Source organism: Stegostoma tigrinum, chromosome 30 (genome assembly GCF_030684315.1).
Source record: "Stegostoma tigrinum isolate sSteTig4 chromosome 30, sSteTig4.hap1, whole genome shotgun sequence".
NCBI lineage: Eukaryota > Metazoa > Chordata > Chondrichthyes > Orectolobiformes > Stegostomatidae > Stegostoma > Stegostoma tigrinum.
This window is the reverse complement of record NC_081383.1, coordinates 22,220,367-22,248,262: the sequence shown is the minus strand read 5'-3', so window position 1 is coordinate 22,248,262 and position 27,896 is coordinate 22,220,367. Positions and strand designations below refer to the sequence as shown.

Sequence of the window (27,896 nt, the reverse complement as noted above, 5' to 3'; positions counted from 1 at the left end):
TCTGAGACAACAAGGTGTAGAGATGGATGAACACAGCAGGCCAAGCAGCATCAGAGGAGCAGGAAGGCTGACGTTTCGGGCCCAGCCTCTTCTGAAGAAGATGCTGCTGGCCTGCTGTGTTCATCCAGCTCTACACTTTGTTATCTCAGGCAACATATTATGTCTGGTTCAAATTCTTATTGCCATCAGACTAATACATCTATGTTGTTCCACTTCAGTGTCATTGGTAATACAGATGACACTGAAGTCATTACCTGATATCAATGTGGTCTTGATATTGCGGACATATTTATTTGTCAAAAGGTTTTTTGATATTGTGGACATATTTATTTGTCAAAGGGTGCTTATCAAATTCTTTAACTGGGTGGACATTTTGTTCTCTTTGCTAAGGCTTTGGAACTTTTAATCTGGACCTGCATGTGTTCTTCATTAGTGTGAATGTTATGGTTTAACTGTGTATTTAGATTAGGCATAGACTGAAGAACATTCCAAAGATTTTTTTAAACATTTAGTCTCCAGTCACATCTTTACAGTTTCTATAATGTGCACAGCTGCAACAAGAAAATAACTTCAGAGTGATTTGGTAGAAATTTACAGAAACATATATTTAGAATTTGTAATAATTTGTTGGTCTGCAATGCTATTCCTATAGGGCCATCTCTAATATAGCTACTTTCAAAATTGTCCACATTTTCCTAAGGTTTCCCCTATGGACTCTGCAAAGCAGCCTTACAGTTTCCTCAATAACAGCTTGCATTTATGTAGTGCCTTCACTACATATAAACAAAGGCACGAGATTAAGAAAAAATCGGATGCCCAGCTCAGGAAAGATTGTTTAGGAATTTGATCAGGAGGTAAGAGTCACAGTGTGACAAATATGTATTCAAATTGGGACGATAAGATAATGGTGACAGTCAGGGATATGTGCTCAGGCCCCAGCTTTTATCTTTTTAAGTGGCTTGGAAAAATTTAATCGAGCCTTTTAACAAAAAGAAACATCGCAGAGAACATCAAGTTAGGTGGCATGGAAACTGTGTAAATGGCAGAAGAAAGTTGCAAAAAAAAATTGATAAAGTGACTGGTCAAAAGTATGAGGGATGGAGTTCAATGTAGCAGAGGGTAAGGCCATCCACTGAACCCAAAATGACAGAACAGGTTATTTTGTAAATGATGAGAAGATTGGAACGTGGTGGAAATGAGAAATTTTGGGGATACAAGTATATAAAACACTAAAAGCTGCTGGACACATATAAACAAGTATAAAAGGCTCAAGAGGACTACAATTAAGGTGGAACCAATGTCATAATAAAAACAATGAATGTTTGAAATGTTCGGTCGGTTGGCTTGAAGGCATCTATAGAGGGAGAAACACGATTAACCTTTCAGATCCAGTACAGTACATCAGAACTTTTGGCTGTGCGTGGTATCCCAACCAGATGCCGATGGCGGAGAGACCTTGTATAAGTTGGTGCAGTGAACTGTGTAAAAAGGCTCTGCCAGGTCGAGAAAGAGAAGATAATTTACTGTGCAGCCGGTTTAATCCTGTGACAGAAACTATGCAGGGGGTTGGGTCAGTGGAGAGGCTCTGAAGTCAAAAAAATAAATCAACCTGTTCAGACATGTTATGACACACCTCCGAAGCAAGTGGGATTTGAACCCCGACTAGGAGCACTATCACTCCACCACAATACCCGAGGGTATGAAGCGATGACTTTATTTTTCCTTCCCTGTTTTATTGGCACTCAGTCCAATTGCATTGTTCCCATGCAGGAAACAGATTGACACGGAGGTCTGCAACGATTACTTTCACCCACTGAGCTATTAAGAAATTCACACATTTTCTAGTTTTAAAATAATTAGTTCGGTTCACTTTCAATCATGGATTCTAGAAAAGTAGAACGGCTGAGAAATGAAAGGACGTACAAATCGAAACTACATCTCCCAGAAGACCAAAAAGTATCTGATGCAACCTGGGAGTGTCATCGTGCCAGACAATGAAGTCAGAAATTAGTTACAATACAGAGAGGAGGGTCTCTGCTTCAGAGAGACTGGACTGAGAGGAAACACTTGAACAGACTGTTCTCGAGTTTCTGCTCTTTGGGTTGCGCACGTTTGAGCGTTTTTGCACGTAGGCGGATCTACACTGAGGCTGCGTTAATAATGTTTACAGACTGGGAGGTTATAAAGTGCATGAGCCAGAGCTGCCCCTTGTAGATTAGCACTAGGCTGCTGGCTAGCCAGTGAAGGAGTGGTGTGCTGGTAAGTTATTGTAAATATAAAGGTAAAAAAGCTTGCGAAGGAAAAAAAATCTAAAGACAACAAAATTGTGGTTTAAAATGTAAATATATTTGATTTACTGATAGATTTTTGAGTTGAATTTTTTGCACCATAAGGCGAGTCGGGTACGGAAAATGCTTTTATTACAAGTTGTAGCTTGCTTTGGAAAAGGGAGATGGTATGAAGCACTCTAAATAGTGGTGTTAGTGTGTGCTAATGATGCATTATTTCAAATCTATTTCTGAATGATGCGTTAAGGTTGCGCTTGGATTCAATGGCTCCAGATTTTCATAGTTTTCATTCTCCTCAATTTCAGGCCATACACACTGAGACAATAGCGAGCTCCAGTTTTAGAAGGAAACTCTTCCTGTTCGAGGCTTCGTTTTGTTGATTCCTTTTAATTGTTACTAGCGCTGTGAAGGAAAATGGTTCAAAACAAGATTGCAGAGTTGAGAGGTTTCCACCGCTCATTTAAGGTAAAGCAATTTCGTGTTTGCCGCAGTCTTATAGTTATTTTGCGAGAAGCCTAGACTGGGCAACACAACGGCAGATTGTTTTGTTTCTGCATTTTGATTGTAAGTGGACATTTAGTATCGAACGGCTTTGGAAGTGTGATCTGGACTGTAAGGTGGTGAAACATACCGCTGAAACTAACCGGGGAGCGATTACTAATCCAGTCACCGCAGTAATTATTGGGTATGTTAATTTTCTGAAGCTCTTCGTTGGGCGAATTTTAAGACCTTTAGTATAGAAACGGCTCCATTTTGAGAGTAGGCTGATGAAAGAATTAGATAAGCGGTCTCTTTATAACACTTCGAGTTTCTTCCGTGACTTAAAATACAGAATTACAGTCAGCAATCCGTTAACGGAAGCTTTTCAGACTCAGAATTTGGCTTGATTCCTCAGCCGGAGGAGGTTCTAACATACATGAGCCAATGTCGCCTGTTGTAGATTAGCCATAAGCTGTTGTCTGGCTAGTGGGTTTGATTTGATAGATTTTTGATAATATTCGTATTTTATAGGGGCAGACTCCTTTTGACGATTATTGTGATGACACTGGGCCATCTCATATTGAGAAGGTGTTTAATTTTGATTGTCCTACTAGACCTGGTAAGTAGTTACTGAAAGACCAGTTACCCTGATCAGAATATTAACTATTAAAGTTACTGTATTTAGCTCCCGTGATTGTGTAAAATGACTTTAGAAGTGAAGTTCTCACTTATTGTAGATATGCCCTCGAGTCTGCCCATTGACATCCCAGATGCCAAGAAGAGGAATAAAAAGAAAAAAAGATGTCGGGCCACAGACAGCTTCAGTGGCAAATTTGAAGGTAAATCTGTTGATTTTAATAACGTGTGATCCATTTCATAGTAAATTATGTAACTGCAGACTGAATTTGTATCATACCCAAGAACACAATTTTCCATTTCTTACTCCTCTAACAGTTGCTGCACTTTTTACATTCAGTACTGAGACTGAGTAAGAAGTGGTTAAGATTGTTAATTGGTCAGATTTTCAGTTGTTTAAAACATGCTGCAATCTGTAAGCGAAAGATCACTATGAAGTAAGATGGGTTAATGGGCTACAGTTGAAATGAAGATATCAAGATATGGGGTCTTTATTTTTCAAGAAATTATGAAGTATAACCCTCCCCCATAATTAATTGTCAACTTTGACTTCCTGCTATTTACATGTTATAAGCATTGTATGTATTTTGCTGGTGTCACCCATTTCAGCACAACAGACTATGGCAATTCAAGAAGGAGCTGGATATAATTTTTGGGACTGAAGAGATCAAAGGGTGTAGGGCCAAATGTCCTACTTCTGTTCACATTTCTTGTTTTTTAATTGTCCTAATCTATGCCATTGCTTGATGTGCTCAAGTTCCAGTTGATTTTACATTAGTTTGAACACTGGCAAATTATTCTATCTTGTTCTTTAATTTGAAAACTTTGCTTTCATTGGGTTGTATTAAAGGGAGGATTGTCCCTACTGTCTTTGGATTAGTGTCAAAACTTCCTTTAACTTTTCACAGATGTTTACAAGCTAAATGGAGAGATGTTGGGAGAGGGTTCATTTGCCAGAGTCCAGACCTGTGGAAATCTAATCACCAACAAGGAATATGCTGTGAAGGCAAGTGGAGCACTCTTCTCATTCAAAATGTAGTTTGCTTCACTTAGAACATGATTGGACAAATTGGAATGGTTTCATGGGTACCGTTACATTGGACAATGCTCCTTTGGAACTTTTCCCATCCTGTTCTGTCGTCTGTAAACATCACAGATTGAATCATTATGAATTTTCTTTTAATGTCAGGAAAATACCTTCAAATCCAGATCTTAAACTTTAAAACTATGATCTTCTACAGATATGTCAACAAAAACAAAGTTGAATAATGTTGCTTTTTGCAGGAAACAGCTGTAATCAATCATTGTTTGAGGGATGGAAATAGTAGGTATTTTTCTAATGAACAGTTACGTTATTACACAGCCTGGAACAGTTGGGACTTGAACTGAGATCACTTGGCTTAGAGGAAGGGGTACATCCACAGTGCCACAAGAGCCCTATAGCAGAAATGGTATTCCACAGACATGCATCTCTGGAATTGAAGTACATGCGAATACATGTCTTTGTAGGGCAGTTAACTTGTTAATTTGTAAATGGTTCCAGTGGAGAAGGTTGGTGGTCTTGTGAAGATAAATGTTTACATCATCATGGAGCCTACCACTGGTTGCACAGCCTCAATCCTAGAAGATGGAGGGAATGAATGGTGTGAATGTGTTGTGAAAAAGAAACATTGCTAAGTTAAATGGTAGAGCTACTTGTATTCAAGTTGGTGAATATTTGAATAGATCGGTACAAGAAATGCATAGTCACACAGCACAGAAACAAACCCTTTGGTCTACCTTGTCCATGCCGACCAGACATCCCAATCTGACCTAGTGCCATTTGCCAGTGTTTGGCTCACATCCCTCCAAGCTTTGCCTATTCATATACCCATGCAGGTGTCTTTTTAAATGTTGCAATTGTACCAGCCTCTTCCACTTCCTGTGGCAGCTCATTCTGTATATACACTACCCTCTACGTGCAAAAACTATCCCTTGGGTCTCTTTTTTTAAATATCTTTACAATCTTACCTTAAACTTATACCCTCTAGTTTTGGACTTGCCCAGCCTAGGAAAAAGACCTTGGCTGTTCACCCTATGCATACCCCTCATGATTTTGTAAACTGCTAAGATCACCCCTCAGCCCCTGACACTCTAGGGGGTAAAAGTCCCCAGCCTATTCAACCTCTCACAACAACTCGAAGTGTGAAACTAACCAGATCAGCCGTTCTGGTGTTTTGTGGCTTAGTTGCCATATACTTGGACGTGCACTGTAATGAGACAGCGCGAGCAGGTTTTTTTGGTGCACTGGTAATATCCAACATCTTGAGCCAGAGGCCCAGGTTCAAGTCCCACCTGCTCCAGAAGCGTGTAAAACATCTCTGGACAAGTTGAATAGACTATGTCTTGAACAATATGGACAATTGCTGTTTGAATTCCAGCCCTGTTGTGTCACTTTCACCACAGTTTTCACTTTGTTCTTTGATGCTTGCAAGTTTTTTAAGTGGAGCAAATTCTGCAGCACGAAGCTGCCTTTTGTTAGGATGATTGGAGCTACAAGTTCAAGATATCCAGTGTAAATCATTGATTTTCTGAGCTTGACAATTCACTGATGATAAGCTTGAAAATGACATTTTCCATATTTTTGTTGAAGATAATTGTTTCTGCTTAAACTATCACCCTTTTTACAATGACTTGCTGTGTATTTGGAAAAATGATACTTAATTCACAAACTGCAACAATGTAGGTAGAACCTAAATATGGTGTGTAACAGGCAAAGGCTAAATTCTTGATGCAATGTGGAATACTTGATTAAAAAGTGGGATTGAAGGAGTTTTGTGCAACAGCTGTCCTTCCCACCCCTCCAAATCCTCTTTTGTGCACCTACTGAGTCAGTGTTAATGTTATGAATTTTGGGGTTGCTAGCAGAAATGGCTAAAACATGCATTTGAGTCACCAACTGTGGTCTGATGGATGTTAGCAATTCTTTGTGCTTGATGCGGTTTGGCCGTAATTTCGGAATCTGGCAAGATAGGAGTATTTGGCTGACAGTATATTTTCTCCACAAAATAGCGGGTTAAAGCATGTGCCGGAACTGCAGAGACTTGGCCTGCTGTGTTCATCCAGCTCCACACTTTGTTATCGAGGCTGGATGTGAGTTGCCTTTGCCTTTGCATGCTGTGGGGTGAAGGAGTCTTTGGTTACTTTATGGGGGAAAAACAGAAAAAAACCTTGCTTCGGAACTGTGTGCTACAAGCCAGCCAGTCTTGTTCAGTCTACCACATGATTTGCTGCCCTTGTGCTGGGACTAGATGCCATATAGAACTAGTCACGAATGCTCAGATTTAGGGTTTGTGAGAGCAGGGTGGTGCGGTTCTTTCTTGTTTTGTTACTAATCTGAGCCCTCTTATATTGCTGAGGGTGGGACAGTCTTGAGATTTTGGATGATGTGCAGCTGGCAGTGGGGACATTGTGTTTGGTGCTAAACAAAGCAGTTGGTGGTGGAGGAGGCAAAGGAGTGGGGGTTGGGACACTGCAGCTCTGCCGTGGGTGTTTGCAAACTTTGCTCTAAGCAGCTGTTTTTAATTTGAGCTAGCAGCGATCTGTGAAGAGCATTTGGTCTGAATTGCATTCCTTGTGTAGAGAATTTACCAAATGCTTCAAATGAGGAGAGATTTAAAAAGTGATTTTCTTTGTGTTGCAGCAATGTGGGCAGCATTTTAATATTGTGCAAGCTTGCTTGGTTCAGTGAGCTGGTAGTGTAGCTTAAGTTTTCCTTTTTTGATTTCTGTAATTTACCCAATTGTCCTTTCTTCTGTAAAGATGTTCAGATCAAAATAATTGTGCTTTTGATTGAAAAGTGAAGGTTCATAGTGATATCATGATAAGCCTTCATGGAACATAATGTGCAAAAACATTTGACCTGGGTGTGGTTTAATATCAGCAACAGTATTTTCTTAAGGTAGTTAACCCTTGTGCTCAAAGTAGTCAAGCCACCACCTTTTTGATCTGAAAGGCAAGATTTTTGCGTTTTAAAAAGTGTAGAGGAATTCTGCAGTTTGCAGGCTGGCATAATGTGCTTTCCACTTGTAAATATCTAAATAGTGATTGTTCTTGAAAATGCTCATAGTGGTTATCATTTGAGAAAGTAAGAGTACATTTGCAAAAAAAAGCTTCTGTTGCCATAATGAGCAATTGCATTTGTGCATATTTCAAGGATTTTGCTGATCACCATCACTCAGCCTATTTGTATTTGTGAAATAAAATGTTAAAATTGTAATTTTTAACCAAGCAACAAGGCAAATAGTTTTTTAAAAAGTGACTGGAATGTTATGAACAATGAGGCATTGTGACCATGTAGTCACAACACAAAACTACATTAGGACTTTGCATTTCTGGATACTGAAGAGCTGTGTTATTCTTTGCTTGTTGCAGATTATCGAAAAGAGACCAGGCCACAGTCGCAATCGGGTGTTCCGTGAGGTAGAGATGCTCTATCAGTGTCAGGGACACAGGTATATGATGGCTCTGTTAATCCTAAAGAGAAGTATGAGATATTTAATTTGCAGTACTCTATCTGCTGACAGGATAGTTTTTAGACCATCAGGTGATTGCTGTAAATAGATAATCCTGATGTAAGACTAGGAACTGGCTTTGATTCAACAAAGCTTAAATACTGCATGAGTAGTACAATTATTTCTGTAACACGAGATTTTGATCTTGCTTTTGAAATGCATTTTCATATTTAAAAGCAGCAGCAACTTGTCAATGAATTTTGATACAATGCTAAGTGATGTGGAGTATTTGAATTGTATCTGGAACATTAGGTACTGTAGATAGTTGTTGCACTGGGTTGGATACACTGTTGTCACAATTTGTAGAATTAACCATTTTATAATTGTCTATCTTAGGAACATTCTTGAACTAATTGAATTCTTTGAAGATGAGGACAAGTTCTATTTGGTTTTTGAAAAGATGAAAGGAGGTATGTGTTGTAAATAAGTGTAAAGCATAGAACAATACAGCACAGAACAGCCCCTTCGGCCCTCAATTGTTGCGCCGACCTGTGAACTAATCTAAGCCCCTCCCCCTACACTATTCCATCATCATCCATATGCTTTTCCAAGGACTGTTTAAATGCCCTGAATGTGGCTGCGTTAACTACATTGGCAGGCAGGGCATTCCACGCCCTTACCATTCTCTGAGTAAAGACCCTGCCTCTGACATCTATCTTAAATCTATCACCCCTCAATTTGTAGCTATGCCCCCTTGTACAAGCTGAAGTCATCATCCTTGGAAAAAGACTCTCACTGTCCACCCTCTCTAATCCTCTGATCATCTTGTATGTCTCTATTAAATCCCCTCTCAGCCTCCTTCTCTCCAGTGAGAACAGACCCAAGTCCCTCAGCCTTTCTTCATAAGGCCTGCGCTCCAGACCAGGCAACATCCTGGTAAATCTCCTCTGCACCTTTTCCAACGCTTCCACATCCTTCCTGTAAGGGGGCGACCAGAACTGCATGCAGTATTCCAAATGAGGCCACACTAGCATTTTGTACAGTTGCAGCATGACATCACGGCTCTGGAACTCAATCCCTCTACCAATAAAACCTAACACACCGTATGCCTTCTTTACAGCACTATTAACGGGGGTGGCAACTTTCAGGGATCTTTGCACATGGACACCAAGATTCCTCTGCACATCCACAGTACCAAGAATCTTTCCTTTGACCCAGCATTCTGCCTTCCTATTATTCTTCCCAAAGTGAATCACTTCGCATTTATCTGCATTGAACTCCATAAGTGTATGCTGCATATCTATAGACAGCCTCTGTGTCTATCAGTAAAAGAAATGCAGCCTGTGACTGATTAATTTGGGGGGAGGGGGTCAAATGTTGTTTCATGACCCTTTTTATGTTCTAAAACAGTGTTCCCTGAACAAGCCATGGGTCCCAGCCGGAAAGTTCAACTTTCCTGCTCCTCTGCTGCCTGGCCTGATGTGTTTCCCCAGCTCCACATTGTCTCTGATTCCAACAGTTCTTGCTGTCTCTAAGGGACTCGTAAAACTTCACAGGCTGAGGTTTTTTGAATTTCTAGGAGGTTGGTTCTGTGAATTTGAAGTTGGAACAGGTTGGGGAAAATCCTTCACTTTAGGACCTTAAATCTTCAAGATATTATTGTTAATTGTCTTTGGCTGCTTTGAATGACCTTCCTTCAGCTGGTTATTGGCTTTCTGGTGGAACACTAGTTGCAGAATATCCCTTAATTGTTGTGTTAAAAGCATTTTCTCAAATAAAAGATGATGTTGCACCATTCTGTGTGGCCTAATTGTTGGAAAATGAGTTTTTTTGTTGCTGTTTGATCTAGTTTGATGACTCTTTGGCTTTTGGGAGGGACACTGATTTAGTATTGGTTTGTTTTTTTTTATTTTCTCCTGCCTAGAGAGTGGTTTCAATTCACAAAATAAGTCAGTTGGCCATTTTTGCCGCTTATATCCAGTGTTAAAACGTAAAAATTAGTTTGATTTCTGGAATTTGTTGGGACACTACAAAAAAAGGGCCCTGCTCTACACTTGTCAACACAGTGTGGAGCTGGAGGAACACAGGTCATGCAGCATCAGAGGAACAGGAAAGTCAACCTTTCAGATCGGGACCCTTCATCAGGACTCCTGCTTTACACTTGGGCTAGTTTGGACTTGATCAAATTGGGAAATAATTCAGATTGAAGCCATGTGTTATCTGCAAAAGAAGTCCATTTGTAGGAAATCTAACTGCATCCATTTTTAGAGGAGGCAATGGATTGATTTGATATGTTTAGCAGCAACTTTTTTCCCCTCAAGTTAGTGAACTACAATTTGAATTTCTTCACACAATTACAGCACAGCGGATTCTGATTGTGTTGAATGCCTATTTACCTATTTCTCATTTGGAAAAATGTCTTTATTTAATAACTGATATTTTGGGGTGGATTAGATTGCCTTTCAATTTGCCATTGTGTGTGGACATCTTTGCTAAGTCAGACCTAATCAGACACTTCTTTTAAAACCTTTTCTAGGCTCTGTATTAACACATATCCACAGACGAAAGCACTTCAATGAAAGAGAAGCCAGTGTTGTTGTCCGTGAGATTGCAAGTGCACTGGATTTTCTTCATAACAAAGGTAATTTTAACCTCGCAAGTTGTGGAAATTTTGTTTAATTTTTATCTACTTTGATTAGTACAGAACAAGGTGCACTAGAGAGTGAATTCGTATTTTATGAGCATCAGGAGGTCATCTGATGCTCTAGTTTGTTCTGACTGTACTCCTGTTGTGAAGACATTAAAACCAAAGAAAGATCTTTATCTCTCCTCCTCCTCCCCCCGCTTCCAATAAGCTGTGTTAAATGAGGTGGCTTGCATTTCCCAGACTGACGTTCCCATTGTGCAGACAGCATCCTTTACATGTAAACTCAAACAATGGGTTTTGGCCAACAGCGAGTGAATGATGGCCAAACACAATCGGTACTCATCCAACGTCTACATGCGTTCCCAGGAGTTGCTGAATAATGATCAGCAACTGTTTGTTTCCTGTCCTGTTTGCTCCCTGCGTCTACTTTCGCCAAATGCGGAGGACATTTGTAAAGATTTATCCTCTCCCTTATCTGGGGTTTCCCAACTAATGACACTCGTATTGCACCTTGGGCAACTTATAGTTTTAATAGTTTTGGAGTGGTTTTAAAAAGGAGGTAAACCAGAAATTTTATGTTAAGGCATTTGCTTGACTAATGGTATATGGGTATATGTTTCACACTAGAAAAGATTTCTGAACGGTGGTAGAAATAAATGGCACTGAATTGAAATATTTCTGCATGATCTAATTTCCCAGATGGAATTTGTCTTTTCAGGCATGGCCCATAGAGATCTCAAACCAGAGAATATCTTGTGTGAGAACCCAGAACAGGTAGGCACCATTTAAGTGTAAGCTAGAAATAATGTTTGTTGTAAACAACACTCACAGAATGAAATTTATATCAGTGTTTCACCTTCATTGAGAAAATGTTGATTTTTTTTTGTCTGGCAGTTGGCCAATTTGTAAGCTGGCTACAAAAGAAAGAGCGTAACTTTCACAAGTAGAATTCACTCATTGGCTATGACATGCTCCCAGAATGTGCTGTTTTTTCCTATTCTTGCTAGTAGCAGCCAATGAAAATTGTTTCTTCTTGGGCAGTGCATTTTTGCAATTGCATATACCTGCAGCTTGCATGAAGCTGATTCCCTTTCCTGAGCTGACTTCATTGTAAAAGCTGATGGTATGTACCAAGCTTATGGAAAATAAACTAGAAATACCCACGCAATAGTCAGCATCTGTAGATACAGCTAACAGCTGTTTTACAGCTTTCTTTTATTAGAGTGTAAAAGTAAAACCCAAGTTGGAGACTCTTGGTTGTTACATTGAAGCATCACTTATGAGTAGAATATAGACTAATTTTGTTGAAACTTCAGTTTATCAATCTTCACTGACCAGAAGTGGGATGAGTTTTCTCCATGCTTGTGCATGTGCAGTTTCTCGAGGGAGCCCTTTAGAGAGATTTACTTTCCCAATTGCTATCCCCCAACTCCAAACTAAAAGGTGCTAAGGCTAACTGACACTGTTAATCAGTTCATGCTTGTTAGCGACCCTGATGTCTGGTTCTCTGATACATCAGTAACTTTGCTGATTGGCAGAGCTTTTATTTATTGAGTCTGAACGGGGTTAATACTTTATTCAGTGCAACAAACACCAATCCCAGTGTTCACATCCTGAGCTCTTGGTGGGAGAAAAAAGTCGGATCTTGTAGGAGTTAGACATAAGGTAAGGACTCCAACATTCTTTGTAGTAATGACGAGCCTGTTCCTATAAACTGTAGCTAGTTGCAGGGAAGCAATAAGCTACATCTTGTTTAAGGAGATAAGTAGCATAAACCATAAAATGGCTGCCCCTACACACCAGCCCCTGTGTAGAACACATTTGCTTCCATCAGGATGGCAACATACGTAAGTTTAACCTACAGTGTTTTTAAGCAGCTTATTTTGGTTACATACATTGTTAGCAACCTGATCATATAAACACCATCCCCTACTGTCAACATTCTGGTGTCTACCGTTGACTAGAAGCTAAACTGGCCTGACTACATCAGAAGGTCAGAAGACAGGGATCCTGCAGGAAGTCACTTTTCAGAGTCCCTAACGCCTGTTCACCATGCAAGGCATGGGTCAGGAGTGTGTTGGAATATTTCCGTCCGCCTGGGTGAGTGCAGCTTCAATATAAACTCATGAAGATCAAAAACCAACTGGAATGAGAAAAAGCCACTACTTTGGCACCACAGTGGCAGCAGTATGTACCATCTTAAAAGAAGCACCGTGAGAACTTGCAAAGGCACCCCCAACAGCAGTTTGCAAACCAATAACCTCTGCCATCTACAAGATCCCTTGGAGCACCATGTTGCAAGTTCTCGTCCACGCCAGATGCTACTCTAAATTGGAACTTAATGAGTCAAAATTCTAGAATTCCCTTCCCAACAGCTCAGTGTATGTACACCAGTGGACTGAGGCAGTGAAAGAGGCACCACCATGTTCTCAATGCCAGTTAGACTAGCCAGTCAGACACATATCCCTTGAATTTTTTAAATCCGGTTACACCGAAACAAATGAGAGAGGGAGGTTTATTTTCCAATCAGAAATTGGAGCTGACCAGTTATTGTTTGCTTTGCCTCTTTCTTTTAGCTCTCCCCAGTCAAGATCTGTGACTTCGACTTGGGAAGTGGAATCAAATTGAATGGTGATTGCTCCCCCATTTCGACCCCTGAACTTCTGACACCGGTAAGAAGTGAGCTTAGTTAGATCTATTAGATGGATTACATTCAGAATCTGCAGTTGACTCATTGCTGTGAAAGCTGTAGCTATTAAACCTGAAATTCTGCCACACACCACAGATAACTTGATCATGTGATTTGATGTTCAATTGCTCTGAGATTACCAACACTTCCTTATGACCCTTAATTGTTAATTACATTGTCTTTTGCAAGATTTCCCTTTGAGTACATCTGTGCAATTCTACTCAGTAACTCACTTGTCAGTTTTTTTTTTGCTCTCTTGCCCTGTGCTCTGAGCATTATATCACCTTTGTGCAATATTACTTCTGAGCCCTAGTTTAGGGTTTATCAAGGAGAAAAAGAATTTGGTGCTGTTAAGGTGCTGCTTGTTGTTACATTATTTACCTTTTGTTTAGATACAGATTTCATGATTTAAAACATGGGTTTAGTTTCCTTAAGCCTGCTAAATTATTACCGTGAAGATGCACCTATTGTATTTTGTGCTCATGGATGAGTGTTATTATACATTACAGTAATAGTATTAAGGATATGAGCTGTATCTTGAGTAGGGGCCTGATCTGCTGGCCTTCCAGCAAAAAAGTGAGACTGCCCAGAAGTAACAGTCTTTGGTTTGGAATTACTTTAAATGTTAAAATTCAATTTACTTGTGAGTTTGCTTTTGGTGTAAAACTAAAACTAATCTCACTATTAAACTCATAATATGAATGCACCCTTCAGTTTCATTTTAAAAATTAACTACAATACTAAAGGGCTTATGGAGTGTGTGCATGCAGCACTTTGAGCAAAAGGTCGTTGCCAGCTATAGTGTGGTCTTAAATGTCACTGAACTTGTGAACATTCCATGGTTTGCATGTTGCTATAAGTTCCCATTTGGCACAGTTCGGGCTCAAGGTCGGTGTCTTCTAGCCAACAAATGCCTTCCTAGAAAGATTTCCCGTACTTCTCAGAATCATGAGCTGAATGTTATTTTCAATCTGTCAGTAGCTGTTCAGTGTAGATGAGAGCTACCCCTCAAATCAGTGTTTGAAATTGAACTGTGTGCAGAACTCTGTACTTTTCAGGTTTGTAGTAGGACTTAGTTTACTTTCAGGATAACAGTTGGCATATTAGTAGAAGTTTTAAACGAGGGTCTGGGACAAAGTGCATTGGCTCGCTTAGGAAAATTCCCGTAGCCAGTTTGAATAAACATTTTATCCTTTTTGTGGATTGAATAAGGTCCGTCTGAGTGTTGTAGTTACACCCTTTTTGTTTGCTGCTGGGTTTCATTGGAAATGGGGCATAACCTCTGTATTACTGATCTCAACAAAAGGTAAATTATTTACCAAGAGCAGAGAAATTCCAAATTTGCAAGGGATTAACTTAAACTTTCACTGCTTTGTAAACTTGCACAGTAGAACGTTTCAAGATTCCCATTAGGGAATTGAGGGCAGCATGAGTATTTCAGTTGCACATTTTTGCTTTGATGAAGTTCTGTCTTAGGCCTTGACCTGGTGTACTGTTTGTTTGGCTGGATTGTGGGTATGTTTAATAATTGCAAGGCTGATACTGCAGAAGATACCTTTTTAAATTGGTGTTTGTGCTGTGTTTTGTTAAGTATTGATTTCTTGAAGGATTCTCCAGAAAATAGCTGCTACCCCGTAAGAGATAGGATAATGGCTATTTTCTGCAGTGTCTGCAAACATTTGAGATATTGATCAATCTATTTCTGGTCCAATATTGGCTTCTGAAATAATTACTGTGATCAAATGTTGCTGTTATTTCTGAAACTATCAAGCGTAGAATGAGAATATGAAAATATTGTTTGCTTGGTTCATTCTGTTTTTGAGGATTGTGCACACTAATTACTATAGCAATAAAGTATGCTTGCCATGTGTTTTTTTTTTAACTCTACCCTCTCCTGTCCAGTCATCTGCATATGTAAAAAGCTGGAAAGAAATTCAAACTTAAAATTTGTTGTCAGCTTGGTCAAATTAAAATTTGTTGCTAAGTAGAAAAAAATGGTTTTGGTTTGCCTAAGCAAATGGACAGTATCCTGTCTTCCACAGACATACCACCTGTCATTGGACACTTTGACACTCATTTTATACTTTTATACTGTGGCAGTGTCAACTAGATTTTCTTTAATATTTTGTCTTTTGAAGCTTTTTAAAACTGGTTTTTAACTTAGCTGTGTAGTGTACTCTGTACATCACAGGCAACTGTGCCTTCATGGAATTGAACCAATGCCTCCATAAGCAACAGTTGTTTAAGAACAAATCATTTACTGTAATGCTGCTAATAGTGTCTACTCTTCCTTAGCTCACAAGCCTATAAGTGTTTATAATCAAATAACTGTTACACTTTGTGTTTCCAAATATTTACAATGGCTGAAGTGGGAAGATAAAATTAAGATGAGTGATGTGAGAATCTTGTTACACCAGAATTGAGTTGGCCAATACATTGCAAAAAATCAATGTGAACTGTGTGGCTTTTGGTTAGTTTGGTTTGTGCCTATATTTCATCATGTTACTTTGCTATGAGCCAGACAAAGTTCCACACACCTCAGCAGATCTGATGCAATTGGTGGAAATGAGGGTGTTTCACAAGAAGGGCAAAGGGCACTTCAGTTGTCCATAAAAGGTTAGGTTGCTGGGAGGGACTAAGTGCCTGTGCCTCGGATTTGTTCCTTTTTACTAAGGGGCCATAACAGGATGTGTAATTATCCAGTTGCTGTTAACACTGGTGAAACTTTTGCTTTAAATCATCAGCGAAGTGCAAGTTACTAGTCATGTATAGTTTTTTTCGGTGTTTCTTGTTTAGTAGTTTGGGTCTGTCTGAGCAAAGGGTTTTAACTCTTGGAATTTTGAATAATTGAGCTAGATTTTCACCCTTTATTTATAATAGTGATCTGTTGTGATCTAGCTTTTATTCAGGATGTGATCTCTTGTTAGCTTGCACTCTGTTCCTGGCTCAAATTTATTTTTAGCATCTTTAAAGCCTTTAATTTTCTTCTTTTTTCTTTTCTCAACACCGTTTTTTTTGCTGCCTCTCTTCTGCCTGAAGCTGCTTGTTCCCTTATTAAATCTCTATTTATCTTATTCATTTCACTACCATTGCCTGTGCCTTGTGCCACCTAGGTTATGTTCACTTGGGGGGGGGGGGGGGGGTGGAGGAGGAGGAGGAGGAGAGAAAACCTGCCTAAATCCTGTGTGCTTCTGCCTTGTCTTAATACCCTGCCTCATTTTAATATATACTCCTTTTGACTTGAGTCAAATACTTACCAGATGCCTTCACAGGTCTAGCCTCAACAATAATCACTCAGCAGTAAAACTAAATAGCATGCTTTCTAGGTGCTGCTGCTGCTGGAATCTGTCTTTGACCTGGTGTATATTGCATGTTTATAGCATACTCTGCAGCAGCTCACCAAACTTGTTTTGCCAGAACCTCACAGCCCAATGATCTCCTCTACCAGAGGAGAGTCATAGGACTGACATCAACCCCAAGTCATACTCAAATATTGGACAGTTTCTAACTTACCCCATTTGGGAGCAGCATTGCCTTTTTTTAAAAAAAAAATAGGAGTTCAAGTGACCCTTCACCCCTACCCTCAGCAACTGCAGCTGGGCAAGAAAACTCATAGTAGGAACTGCTGATGCTGGAGAATCCGGAATAACCAGGCGCAGAGCTGGATGAACACAGCAGGCCAGGCAGCATCAGAGGAACAAGAAAGCTGACGTTTCTGGTCTGGACCCTTCTTCAGAAATGGGGGAGGGGAAGGGGACTCTGAAATAAATAGGGAGAGAGGGGGAGGTGATGATAGACGGTAGAAAGAGGAGCAGATAGGTGGGGAGAAGATGGGCAGGTCCAGGAGGCGGGAATGAAGCCAGTACAGGTGAGTATAGGTGGAGGGAGGGGCAGGTGGCTGGGAGGGAAGATGAACAGGTTGAGGAGGTGGGCTAGCGGGGTTCCCAGGCGGAATAAAAGTTGCTCCTCCGGCCCTCGGGTGGTATTGTTGTGGCACTGTAGGAGGCCCAGGATGGAGATGTCGTCCAGGGAGTGGGAGGGCGAGTTGAAGTGGTCCACGACTGGGAGATGCAGTCATTTGTCACAAACCAAGCATAGGCGCTCCTCAAAGTGGACTCTAAGCTTCCGCTTGGTTTCCCTGATGTAGAGGAGGCCACATTGGCAACACCGCACTAACAGATGTGTAGGTGAACATCTGTTTAATGTGGAAGGTTTTCTTGGGTCCTGGGATGGAGGTGAGTGGGGGAGATGTAGGGGCAGGTATAGCACTTCCTACGGTTGCAGGAAAAAGTGCTGGGGGTGGTGGCACTAGTGGGGAGTGAGGGAGCCACGGAGAGCATGGTCCCTCTGGAGCTCGGATAAGGGTGGGGAAGGAAATATATCCTTGGTAGTGGGGTCAGATTGCAGATATGGAAGTGGCGGAGAATGATGCATTGAATCCGGAGATTGAGGGGTGATACGGGAGGGCAAGAATAATCGTTTTGCCATTGTGGTACTTTCACTGAAAATAGATTGCAGACCTCTGCCAAATTCTGTCCTTGAACCAAAGCCCTGGTGTAAAATTCCCTGAAAAGTTTACAAGTTTATTTTGAAGATGAACTAGTTCCAAGTAAATTGTAAACTGGGAGTGGCCTGTATACAGTGGTATGGTGTGACTGATTTACAAAGTTAGGAAAGTCCCTTTTTTTATAGCTAACGAGCAACTTGCAGATTGTCGGCCTGAGTTGCATCACCTTTTTGTTTGATCTGTAGAATTGCTGGGTTTATTGTTGTATACATAAGTCACTTAAGATTGTTTTCAGCATAAATATGCAACTAAATATCAACTATTGTCTGCAGTATAACACTTTCAGACTTGATTCTGCAAATTTGTTTTTAGTTTCTAAATACTTATAGAAGAAAACCAGTCTCACAGATATGTTTGTCTGTGACTGTATGGGACAGACACTTTGTACGTGATCCATTTCGACAGAATTCTACGGTGACTAATAGAGCAGATGTAATACTTTGTGTATTTCTTTATATGGGGATTTTGATTAACTGTGATCTCTGTATAGATCGTGTGTGTAATGAAGCAAATACAAATATGATGTGACGAGTCTAAAAGCACTCATTTCTTTTTAATTGAACGAGATGAGCTGTCTGACTGTGGGCTTGGTTTTGAAGTGTATTTCTTTAAAGAGACTATCCAATAGTTTGAACTGTTAAGTTGCTGATTATTTGAATGTGTGCTTCCCAGCTTCCTGAAAGATTAGCAAGTAGTTGGAAACTGTACATGACGCTGTTTAAAATTATTCTGCAAGTGGGAAATTGATCTGCCAGTTCCTTTTTCAAATTGCAAAACATTCTTTCCTTGCCCGCAGTTTTTTTTTCCCCCTTTGTTTATGAAAGGCATATCTTCATTTTAAACGTCATAGCTTTCCTTCCCTCCAAATGGAAGAACTTTTTTTTTAAAAAACGAAGCTTATCATTCTATGATGCAATTGTAACTTTCTGTCAGAGGAGGATGTCTGTGAATAAGGAAAAGGCAGTGCTGTCAATAGAAGGAAGATCCATGGATTTATAGCCTCTCAAGTTATTGCTCATGTATTACAGTGATGTAGGCAGAGGCCTGGATGTAAATCATCTGCTTCTTGCTGCTCTGAATGATACAGCTGGGAAATGGGAACACTACTGTGGCATGATCAGTTATTTTTCCCCCTCTGGTGATGAATGTAGGATTGTCATTTGGAAATCACTTTTACTTATAAACAGGCCAATGTGACAAGTTAAATGTTCCTAAGCATTGACAGTGATGTCCTAGCATTAAAAAAAAATTGCCTCAATATTGATTGTGCTGAAAACAAATACTGTCATCTAAATGTAACTCTGTTGTGTTTTTCGATTTTTAAAATGTGACAATTTTTGCATAAAGCATTGTAGATGAATTATGGCATCTAATTCCTGTGAATTCTTTTTATTTTTATATATGTATATAGTGTGGGTCTGCAGAGTACATGGCCCCAGAAGTTGTGGAGGCGTTTAATGAAGAGGCTACAATCTATGATAAACGCTGTGACCTCTGGAGCTTGGGTGTTATACTATACATCATGCTCAGCGGATATCCGCCCTTTGTCGGAAACTGTGGCACTGACTGTGGTTGGGACCGAGGGGAGGCCTGTCTTTCCTGTCAGGTGAGTGACCTTTTTTAAACCTGTGTTTTAAATGGGATTTTACAGATTATCAGGCATTTCATGATTGCCTTATTTTTCATATTGAAAGTTCACATACAATGAAAGCTTGTGGCAGTAGACTTCAACTAAGAATAGGTCCACAATAATTACATTTCTTGGAATGGAAGCGGGTGTTCCAAATTTTATCTGACAAACTAGATGCTAAGGCTTCACTGAAATTCGATGATTGCAGTATAGAATTGAATGTCTGTCCATTCTCCCTATTAAACTACATATATACTATTTGTTACCGTGCTTTCATGCATTCTGGGGTAAATGGTTTCTGGTTTTGTGCTATATTTTGGTGTAGGGGAGGAGCAATGCATATTTTTCTTCGGCTAATTACTGCTGAGAATGCCATTGGCACCAGTATGCCTGTGCTGCCAACATTAATGTAGCACTTAACTGATGAAGTGCCATGGCCAGAATTAGAAGCAGAAGGATAGAACCTTGAAGGATGGTGTTTTGGAGTGTGAGCCTGTGAATGCTTTTATACGTTTGTGCATTTCATCTGTAGCTGGGCTGAGGTGGGGTTGGAGGCAATAAATGTTAAGAGGGAAATTGACTCTTGTAATTAATATATAAGGAGTATGAACTTGCATCAGTGTTGAATTGGACATGAAAGCTGCAGTTTGATTAAGATTGAGATAGTGACTGGAGAAACACTGGATGTATAGTGACAGTTGTGGAAATTTGAGGCTTTTCAGAGTTGAATATCTGTCAGAGCAGAAACATTGGAGGTGGATATTATCCATGAGTCTAACAGTGTGAATATCGGTAATATGCGTACGATGGAAGCATCATAGTCAGACCTGGTCATATTCTTTGCAGATTCCCCATGCTTCCTTGCTGTAGGATCATCCTTCCTAAATTTGCCTGAGGGGTCATATTGAGACCACTGCTGTCCTGACTGAGACAAACCAGGGACAAAGGTGGCAGTTTTTTTTCATTCTGTCTTTTTGAGACTGACTGTCAGAGGTGAATTTGCGTATAATGGCTTCAGGGCCCACAGAGACATGCTGAGGTCAGTCAGTTTTGTGCTTTTGAATTGAGTTGATGTTCAACATCCATAGCCCTGATCCACACATTCAGGAACTCTGCACATGGTAAACTGGGCAGAAGCCACCCACTGAAATTCAGGACAAATTACATAATCAACTTTTGAATTGGTTTTGCATTCCTGTTACTAAGAATATCTGGCTTAGAAGTGATATCCTATGCCATGAGAAATGTAGGGAAGTTGATGTTATTTTTGCTTCCAGCTGGTGATCATCAGCCAAAGCTGTGTCAGGTAAATGTTGAATTGAAATGCAAGGGCACCATTTTTGACTTGACAAAGTTCCAAAGCTTGTAACTAGACAGTTGCCAATGCAAGGTTGACAATATGCCGCTATTACAAATCTCAAATATAGGTAAATATTGGTGTGTTTAATCAGCAAGTTTGCTCAATTTTTTAAGAAATCCCCATTAATAATGAAAGTGACCATTGCTATAATCTTAATACTAGGGCTTGAAGCCCTAGTAATGGGAACTGAAATGGGAAAACCCGATTAAAAGGGGTCTGTATGAACTGCAGCACACATGACAATCCAAATAAAAACATGACTTTCTCCAGCAGAAGCCAGTTTATGAAGGGCACTTGTGAATGCCTTTGTCCTGTTGCCCTCCTGTCCAATTTCATATAGCTGCAAAAACAAAGTTGCTGGAAAAGCTCAGCAGGCCTGGCAGCATCTGAAGGAGAAAACAGTTAACATTTCGGGTCCAGTGACCCTTCCTCAGAACACACTCTTTTCATACTATAGCTGGTTTGGCTCCATCTGTGTCAGTACAGCTTTGAGATTCAGTGGGTGGATATCAATGCATTGTATTAAATTGGAATGATTTGATCTCAGCCACGTTAAACTGAGCTGTATGGAGAAGTGCGCCCACCTGTTGGTAACAGATTTGCATAGGTTTACTGTTTGTGAATTGCAATATGTTTTAATTTGCTAACAATCTTTAAAAGCCGTCTGTTAAAACAGAGGCAGTCTTTGGAAGTGGATGAGGCAGTTAAAGATGTGACAAATGAAGTTATTGACTCATTCCAGAAGGATCTAAAATAGGAGGTCATAAATACCTGTTCTAATGTAAGATTTGGGATACGGACCGGTAGAATTTTTCATTTTGTTTAAGGGAATGGGGTGTCAGGAATGCACCACTCTTGCAATAGTTGCAGCGACTCTATCGACACTTCAAAATAAGAGGGGACTATTGAGGTGCGGGGAGCAAAAGCACATAGAATTCAGGAGTTTACACGTAATTTGTGTGGAGATCTCATCGTGCAAAGGGTAGTGTCCCTGCCTCTAGGCCAGATACTTCAGGTTTGAGTCCCACTGGTGATAACAGAACTGATCACAAGTGTTACAGTGTAGGTAGAGACCATTCAGCCCACTTCACCAGTTCTCCAATTGAGTAACATTGATGCCCAAGGAGAGTACATTCACCACCTGGCCCAAAAGGGTGAACCTCGAACTGTAAATCTTAACAATACCCTAAAAGCAGGCAGCAAGAGTGGGAGAGTGTGCAAGTCAGCCACGTGATGGAAGTGAGTTGGAGCTTTTACTGTTCCCATCCATAGCACCAGATGACAGCATGCATGTCAAGGTCCATATTGCTACAGCATCTCCAACTACAGTGTACTACCCACCACCATTACCTGAAATTGCCTCTTGATGATGGAGACTGTGTGTGCCAATATGGATTGGTTAATTTGAATTACTGGTGTTTTTTAAATGAAATTTCAATTGTCGAAACTGTAGAGTATTGACTTAATAACTAAACAACCACTTATCTTGCATTGTTAAAGAATTTTAATTACTTTTATTTACAGAATAACTTATTTCAGAGTATTCAAGAAGGAAAGTATGAATTCCCTGATAAGGACTGGGCACACATCTCCTTTGGTGCAAAGGATCTCATAACTAAACTCTTAGTCAGAGATGCCAAGAAGAGGCTCAGTGCAGCACAAGTTCTGGAACACCCATGGGTGCAAGGGGTATGTTTTATTAGAAGTCAAGATTTGCAAATATCCAAACTTTATGTACTGCACTTTCTGACTGCAGCTCTGCTATATGTGCATTGATTGTGTTCTTTCCTTTTAGCATGCCCCAGAGCATACACTTCCAACACCACGCCTTCTCCAGAGGTACGTTTACAAAGCTTTGTCTGGAGCTTGAATGTGCATTTAAAATTGCTTAACATAACGGGAATTTTGAGGGGAAAGTTGACAGCAAGAGTACTGCAATGGAGCAGACTCAAACCTACTTCCAGGAACAAGGCAAAACAAAAAAAATCCTGATATATTATTGCTTGCACAGTTTGGTAGACCTTTTTTAAGGTGATACGGGTGGGCATGGTGGGAGGGTGGTGATGAAATTCTAATATAACCAAGCCATGATATGCTGACAACCTGGGCCATTAATCCTTGTTTATATATTAACAACTTCAAGATCCATTTCTATTGTTTTTTTCACCTTGCGCTTTTGACCGTAGTGTATTTTTGTGGACCGTTCCATTGGTTTGTTTAGTGAAGGGGCTGCAGCTTGTAACACAAACCACTGTAGCAAAGGATTCTGAATGGATTAGCAAGTGGTGAGGAAGCTGAAGCGTTCAGGATTTGGAGCCTGTTGTTGTGATGTGCTTTGCTTTTAAAGCTGTGTTGACTCTTTGTTCTGTCCTGTCCCTCAGGAACAGCAGTGCCAAAGATCTCACATTCTTTGCAGCTGAAGCAATCGCAGTAAACAGGCAGCTGACTCAGCATGAAGAAAATCAGGACGAGGAGAATCAGCCAATCCTCATCAAAGCTACCTCATGTTCCATGCGACTGTCTCCGCCCTCTGAATCGAAATTGGCCAAACGGAGGCAGAAGACGAGTGCAATCAAAGCAGCCAATCAGCAGTTGTTGCCACCGCTGGTTCTGGTTGACAATTGTGTGTGATGTCACTTCTTCCCTCAAGCACATAGCAACTAAACCCAGAACCTTCTGGTTGGTTGGCTTCTAAGTCTGGCAATGTTACAGTACTGCTCCACATAAGAAAGAACTGTTTACAGCATTTGAAACCTGCATGGGATAAGTATGCATATCCCCGAGATGGTACTAAGAGTTAAACTGAGAAAAGGGCAAGGATTTAAATAATGACTTTTAGTCTGTTCACCAAAGGAATGTTTTTAATAGCAGGTTTTAAATTTTATTTTGTACTGTGATCACCTTCATGATGACTATAGTTTAGAATTTGCTGCTTTTTACATTGGTATTCATTTGGGCCACTGGTTCTGGAGCGCAGTGTCTATACAATATATAACTACCAGTTTATTTTTCCAATAAGGTCTTCCTGGACACTGGCCTTCGTGCATTCAGCAGGCTTACCTGGGTTTGTTATTGGCTGCAAAAGACCTGCACTTCAGAAGCAAGCACCTACTAAAAGGCAGCAATTTATTTTGAAGTTTCAGAACGTGCAGGCTTGCTCCTAATCTCCAGTGTAAAAAAAATCAGGGCTACGTTTTGCATACCAGACTCTTGAGAAGACTGAGAGATTTTGTATATTGTTTTTTTTAAATCTCTAGTTGTACACCTATTTTCTCTAATATCAATGTGACTTTTTAAAATCTCACCCACTCTGACCAGCATGCCCTAGGAAAAAAAAATTCCATTAATTTCTGCCAAGTTCATAAATGTAAGTATATTCCACATTTATTTTGAGTCTTTGGGAATTTGTAGCAGGACTTTAGTTCAGGAAATATGACGATGTGATTGGTGATGGAGAAGAACGAGAATTTGTCTGAGAAAAAGGCATTCCAAATACAAAAGTACGAGTAGTCTTTCTCTAAGATTGCGTGAAATCTTCCAAATGTTTTCTTTTAGAAAGTGTTTACGTCTCCGTTTCTAATGTCTGTGGATGGAGTCTGAAAGTGCCACATTCTGATTTTGAAGTTTTGAAAATTGGGTGCTATCTGTTTGTGTAATATAGGCAGAATTGGCCTATCCTTTTTGTTTTAATGTGGTGGTTATTTTCTAAGCCATTGAATGTATATGTTGAGCTTTTCACCATTGCAGAAATAGAGCGCACAAAACTGAATCGGACATTTGAAACTCATTTTTGAAATGTACCATGAAATGCAAGCATACTTTATATTTCCATGTGGGGAGGTTGTAACAACAACACCACCTTTCTCTCTGCTCTACTGCTCTGTATCAGTCGGGTTGGGCAATCACAAGCTATTGCAGGAATTAAAGAAATGCTGTCCTTTTGTGGGCAGTATTAAATTGAACTTGCATAAATGATCCCTGAATTGGAACAAAGCAACTAGTTCTGCCACAGGAATGTGTAGCAATCCACTGCCATTTTTATTACCTTGAAAATGTTCTACTAATGGAAAGATATGGGTAGGAATTACTGCTCCCAGAGACGTTGAAGTAAAGTTTTTTTTCGATTCTCAACCTCACTGAAGGTAGTCACTTTTGACCATCCAAGCACATTTGCAATTTGTGACTGCTCTGAAAGTCTTTGCTGCCCCTTATCAATAAAATGAGAGCCCTTGGTGAAGACAGGAATGGGTTTGTCCCTAATATCTTCTGATCCATTATTTATGGTCACTGTCTCTATGTGAATAAGGAGTGCTTACATGAGGTGCAGAGGGCAGCTGCAACAGTAGAATGTTATCCACCTGGGGTACCAATGTCTGTAATGGGGTAGGGGAAAATTTGATGGAATCTAAGTTGTTTCCTTACATCTAAAATTTTGAGTCTTTGTACTTGGTGACGGTACTGTAGAAACAAATGTGGCTGAATGATCTCTTGGCTGCAGTACTGGCTGTTGAGATCTGATTTGCATTTTTAAAGAGGTCACTTTTTGGCTGACTTCTGCTGATCACAATTTTTTTTTGTAAGTTTGTTTTTCTAAGTTTTCAAGATGTATGTGCAAAAAAGAAAATTGCGAATGACTGCAAAGTCATTCACTTCCTTGCAGTGAATGACTTTGTAGCTTTAAAACTGCTTCCCAGGAAAGGTTGGGAATTCATAGCTCAATTTGTAGAGCTGGCAGCAAATAATTTAAGTTGATGTATCAGTTCAGATATGAAAATGTTCAAGATTCATCCCAAAGACTTTCAACTTGCTAAAGGGATTTTGTTAGGTGAATTGGTAGATATAACTTATGCCGGGGTCAAAACTCTCCATTGGAATTTCTTTCTAAAAAAAATTATCCCACTTTAATGCAAGTTCCCTGTTGGTTCCATTGCTCAATCCAACTCTACATTCTGAAACAGTATTATCAGCAATTGTACATTACTTTATAGTGAAAAGCTGGTAGTACAAAAAACCAATTTAAGTTGTCAAGTACATTGCTACTATGTTTGCTGAATAAGACATATGTCCTTGGTGTCTTATACTAAGACTACTTGAATTTTGTATGCATTGCATCATCTCATTTGAATGCTACCTTGTGCTGATGGTAGCACAGCTTGGTTTAGTTAAGCATAGGCCATAATCGAGCACTGTTGGTATATTAGCTAGCTCCTAAGGGGCATGAAGCGAAAGCACTTTACACACCAGGTGACTGATGAGGCTCACTCTAAATCTTCTTACTGTTGTTGCCAGGATTTTTGTATTGTTTTATAAAAATTTTAATAAATGCTTTGAACTTAATGCTTTATTGATGTCTTTAACAAAATAGAAATAACATTTGAGAGGGGGTGGTGAAGTATCAGTTGTCCCATTCCAATGAACCTCTTGTTCAGTTAAGTACAGATGCTGTGGTGGCATCCATGAATTAATCTGTGCTGGTGCTAATGACAAGCAATGGATGCTGCAAAGAAGCAATGAAAGCAGTTTTGTATTTGTATTGCAGTTTGCATGTCTTCAGGATGTCATGAAGGACTTCATTTTTCTAAAATGCAGAAAACACAGCTGCTGACTTGTGCACAGTAAGTGTGCGCGCGACACACACACACACACACACACACGTGAGATGGTACTCCCATAGTACAGTACTCTGAACTGCAGAGCATGCCCTGGGTCCTGACTGGTATTGAAACTACCACTTTATAATGTCAAGGTGAGAATGCTACCACAGAGTCCTATTTTAATGCTTAAGGCAGTATGTTTAACTTGGTATATACACGCTCAGTTTCATCTGGCTTTTCCAATATTCGACACAATGAACAACTGATGAAATGCTTGCAATATGTCCACAATGCTTCTCAACTTTTGACACTTCAGAGCTGATGCACAAATGCCCAATCTGAAACAGATTGTTGTCTTACACAGGGAAGATGTTAACCACTTTCCTGCATGTTTGCATGGCAACCTGTAGCTCATGCAGATATACAGGAGCTGATCACAAACCAGACTTGTGCAGATGTGGGTGATCTTAGCATCTTAACTGGTTCACGTTAATCACTGACAAATGACGCATTCCGTTTTAGATGACTTTGGTTTATAGCTCTTCTGCAGCTTACAGCTTTTACAATGTTGGCAAAATTCCATTCAAACTAATGAAAATAGTTCTGTACCCTTTCCTGAAAATGATCATTTGTACAGGATGGTATGTTTGAGTTATGGAAGCTTATTAATGCCTACTCAAGTGCCCTCCACATAGGAGCTTAGAATGAGTTGAAAGATGATGTGGTTATGGAAGTATAGTCAAGTCCAGATCTATCTCTTCCTAAGTATTGTTTCAGAAGGCATTACTGGGTAGGGAGGAATTTTAGACAATGTCACACGTCCATTCTGTCTTTAATGACATCACAATGCTAATGTTGAACTATTCCCAGGGTTACTGATTGTTTAATGGAGGAACACAATACAAACATAGTCAGGACTGGAAACCATTCCCTGCAGCTGAGAGCAATGGTCTGAAATGCTGTGTTGCCTGCTGATGCTCAGCTTCAGGACGTTGCTCTGGGATAAAGAAGAACTTGCTGTGGAAAGGGTTAGATAGACTTGTCATTCACTGAGAATTATGAGCATTAAAAGGCAGACTCTTGAGGGCAGGAATCCCTGGGTGACGACCTTAGCCATGAGCAAATTGGCATAGGGCCAACAAGACTTAGAGCCAAATTTCTGAAGGGTCCCGACCCGAAATGTCAAGCTTTCCTGCTGCTCTGCTGCTTGGCCCGCTCTGTTCATCCAGCTTCACACCGTGTTATCCAAGACTTAGAACTAAATGTGTGGATTAAAGCTTGTTGTGGGAGAAACGAATGTTGATTTATGGGGCAAAGACATCATTGCTAGAGAAAATGGGAGCAATACCCTTGACATGGTCTTCATCCAAATTTGTTCTGGACCCATTCCAGTGAGTCAAATAACTAAAAATGGTAGAGAGGGCTTTAAGCTAGATAAGGGGAGAAGGAATAAAATTTTGTAATATTTGGTAAGAGGAGCTTGAATGATCAGAGATATGTCATATACAAACC

General features: G+C 40.1%; 1 protein-coding gene across 1 annotated transcript; it reads left to right on the top strand.

Moving 5' to 3' along the window:
- Positions 1-2,003: 2,003 nt before the first annotated feature.
- mknk2b (MAPK interacting serine/threonine kinase 2b) lies at positions 2,004-26,127 on the top strand. The gene is made up of 14 exons (XM_048559772.1): positions 2,004-2,259; positions 2,594-2,753; positions 3,300-3,387; positions 3,506-3,607; positions 4,313-4,410; positions 7,818-7,897; positions 8,294-8,367; positions 10,434-10,538; positions 11,263-11,318; positions 13,121-13,216; positions 19,212-19,406; positions 22,315-22,479; positions 22,586-22,629; positions 23,172-26,127. Exons 2-14 carry the CDS (start codon positions 2,703-2,705, stop codon positions 23,419-23,421), a joined length of 1,404 nt encoding a protein of 467 aa, XP_048415729.1. The 5' UTR covers positions 2,004-2,259; positions 2,594-2,702; the 3' UTR covers positions 23,422-26,127.
- Positions 26,128-27,896: the final 1,769 nt, after the last annotated feature.

Excerpts from the sequence above, each read along its gene's own strand:
- mknk2b (XM_048559772.1), top strand. The coding sequence starts at position 2,703 with ATGGTTCAAAACAAGATTGCAGAGTTGAGAGGTTTCCACCGCTCATTT. Across the intron at positions 10,539-11,262 it reads GGATTTTCTTCATAACAAAG|GCATGGCCCATAGAGATCTC; the intron begins GTAATTTTAACC and ends TTGTCTTTTCAG. Across the intron at positions 22,480-22,585 it reads AACACCCATGGGTGCAAGGG|CATGCCCCAGAGCATACACT; the intron begins GTATGTTTTATT and ends CTTTCCTTTTAG.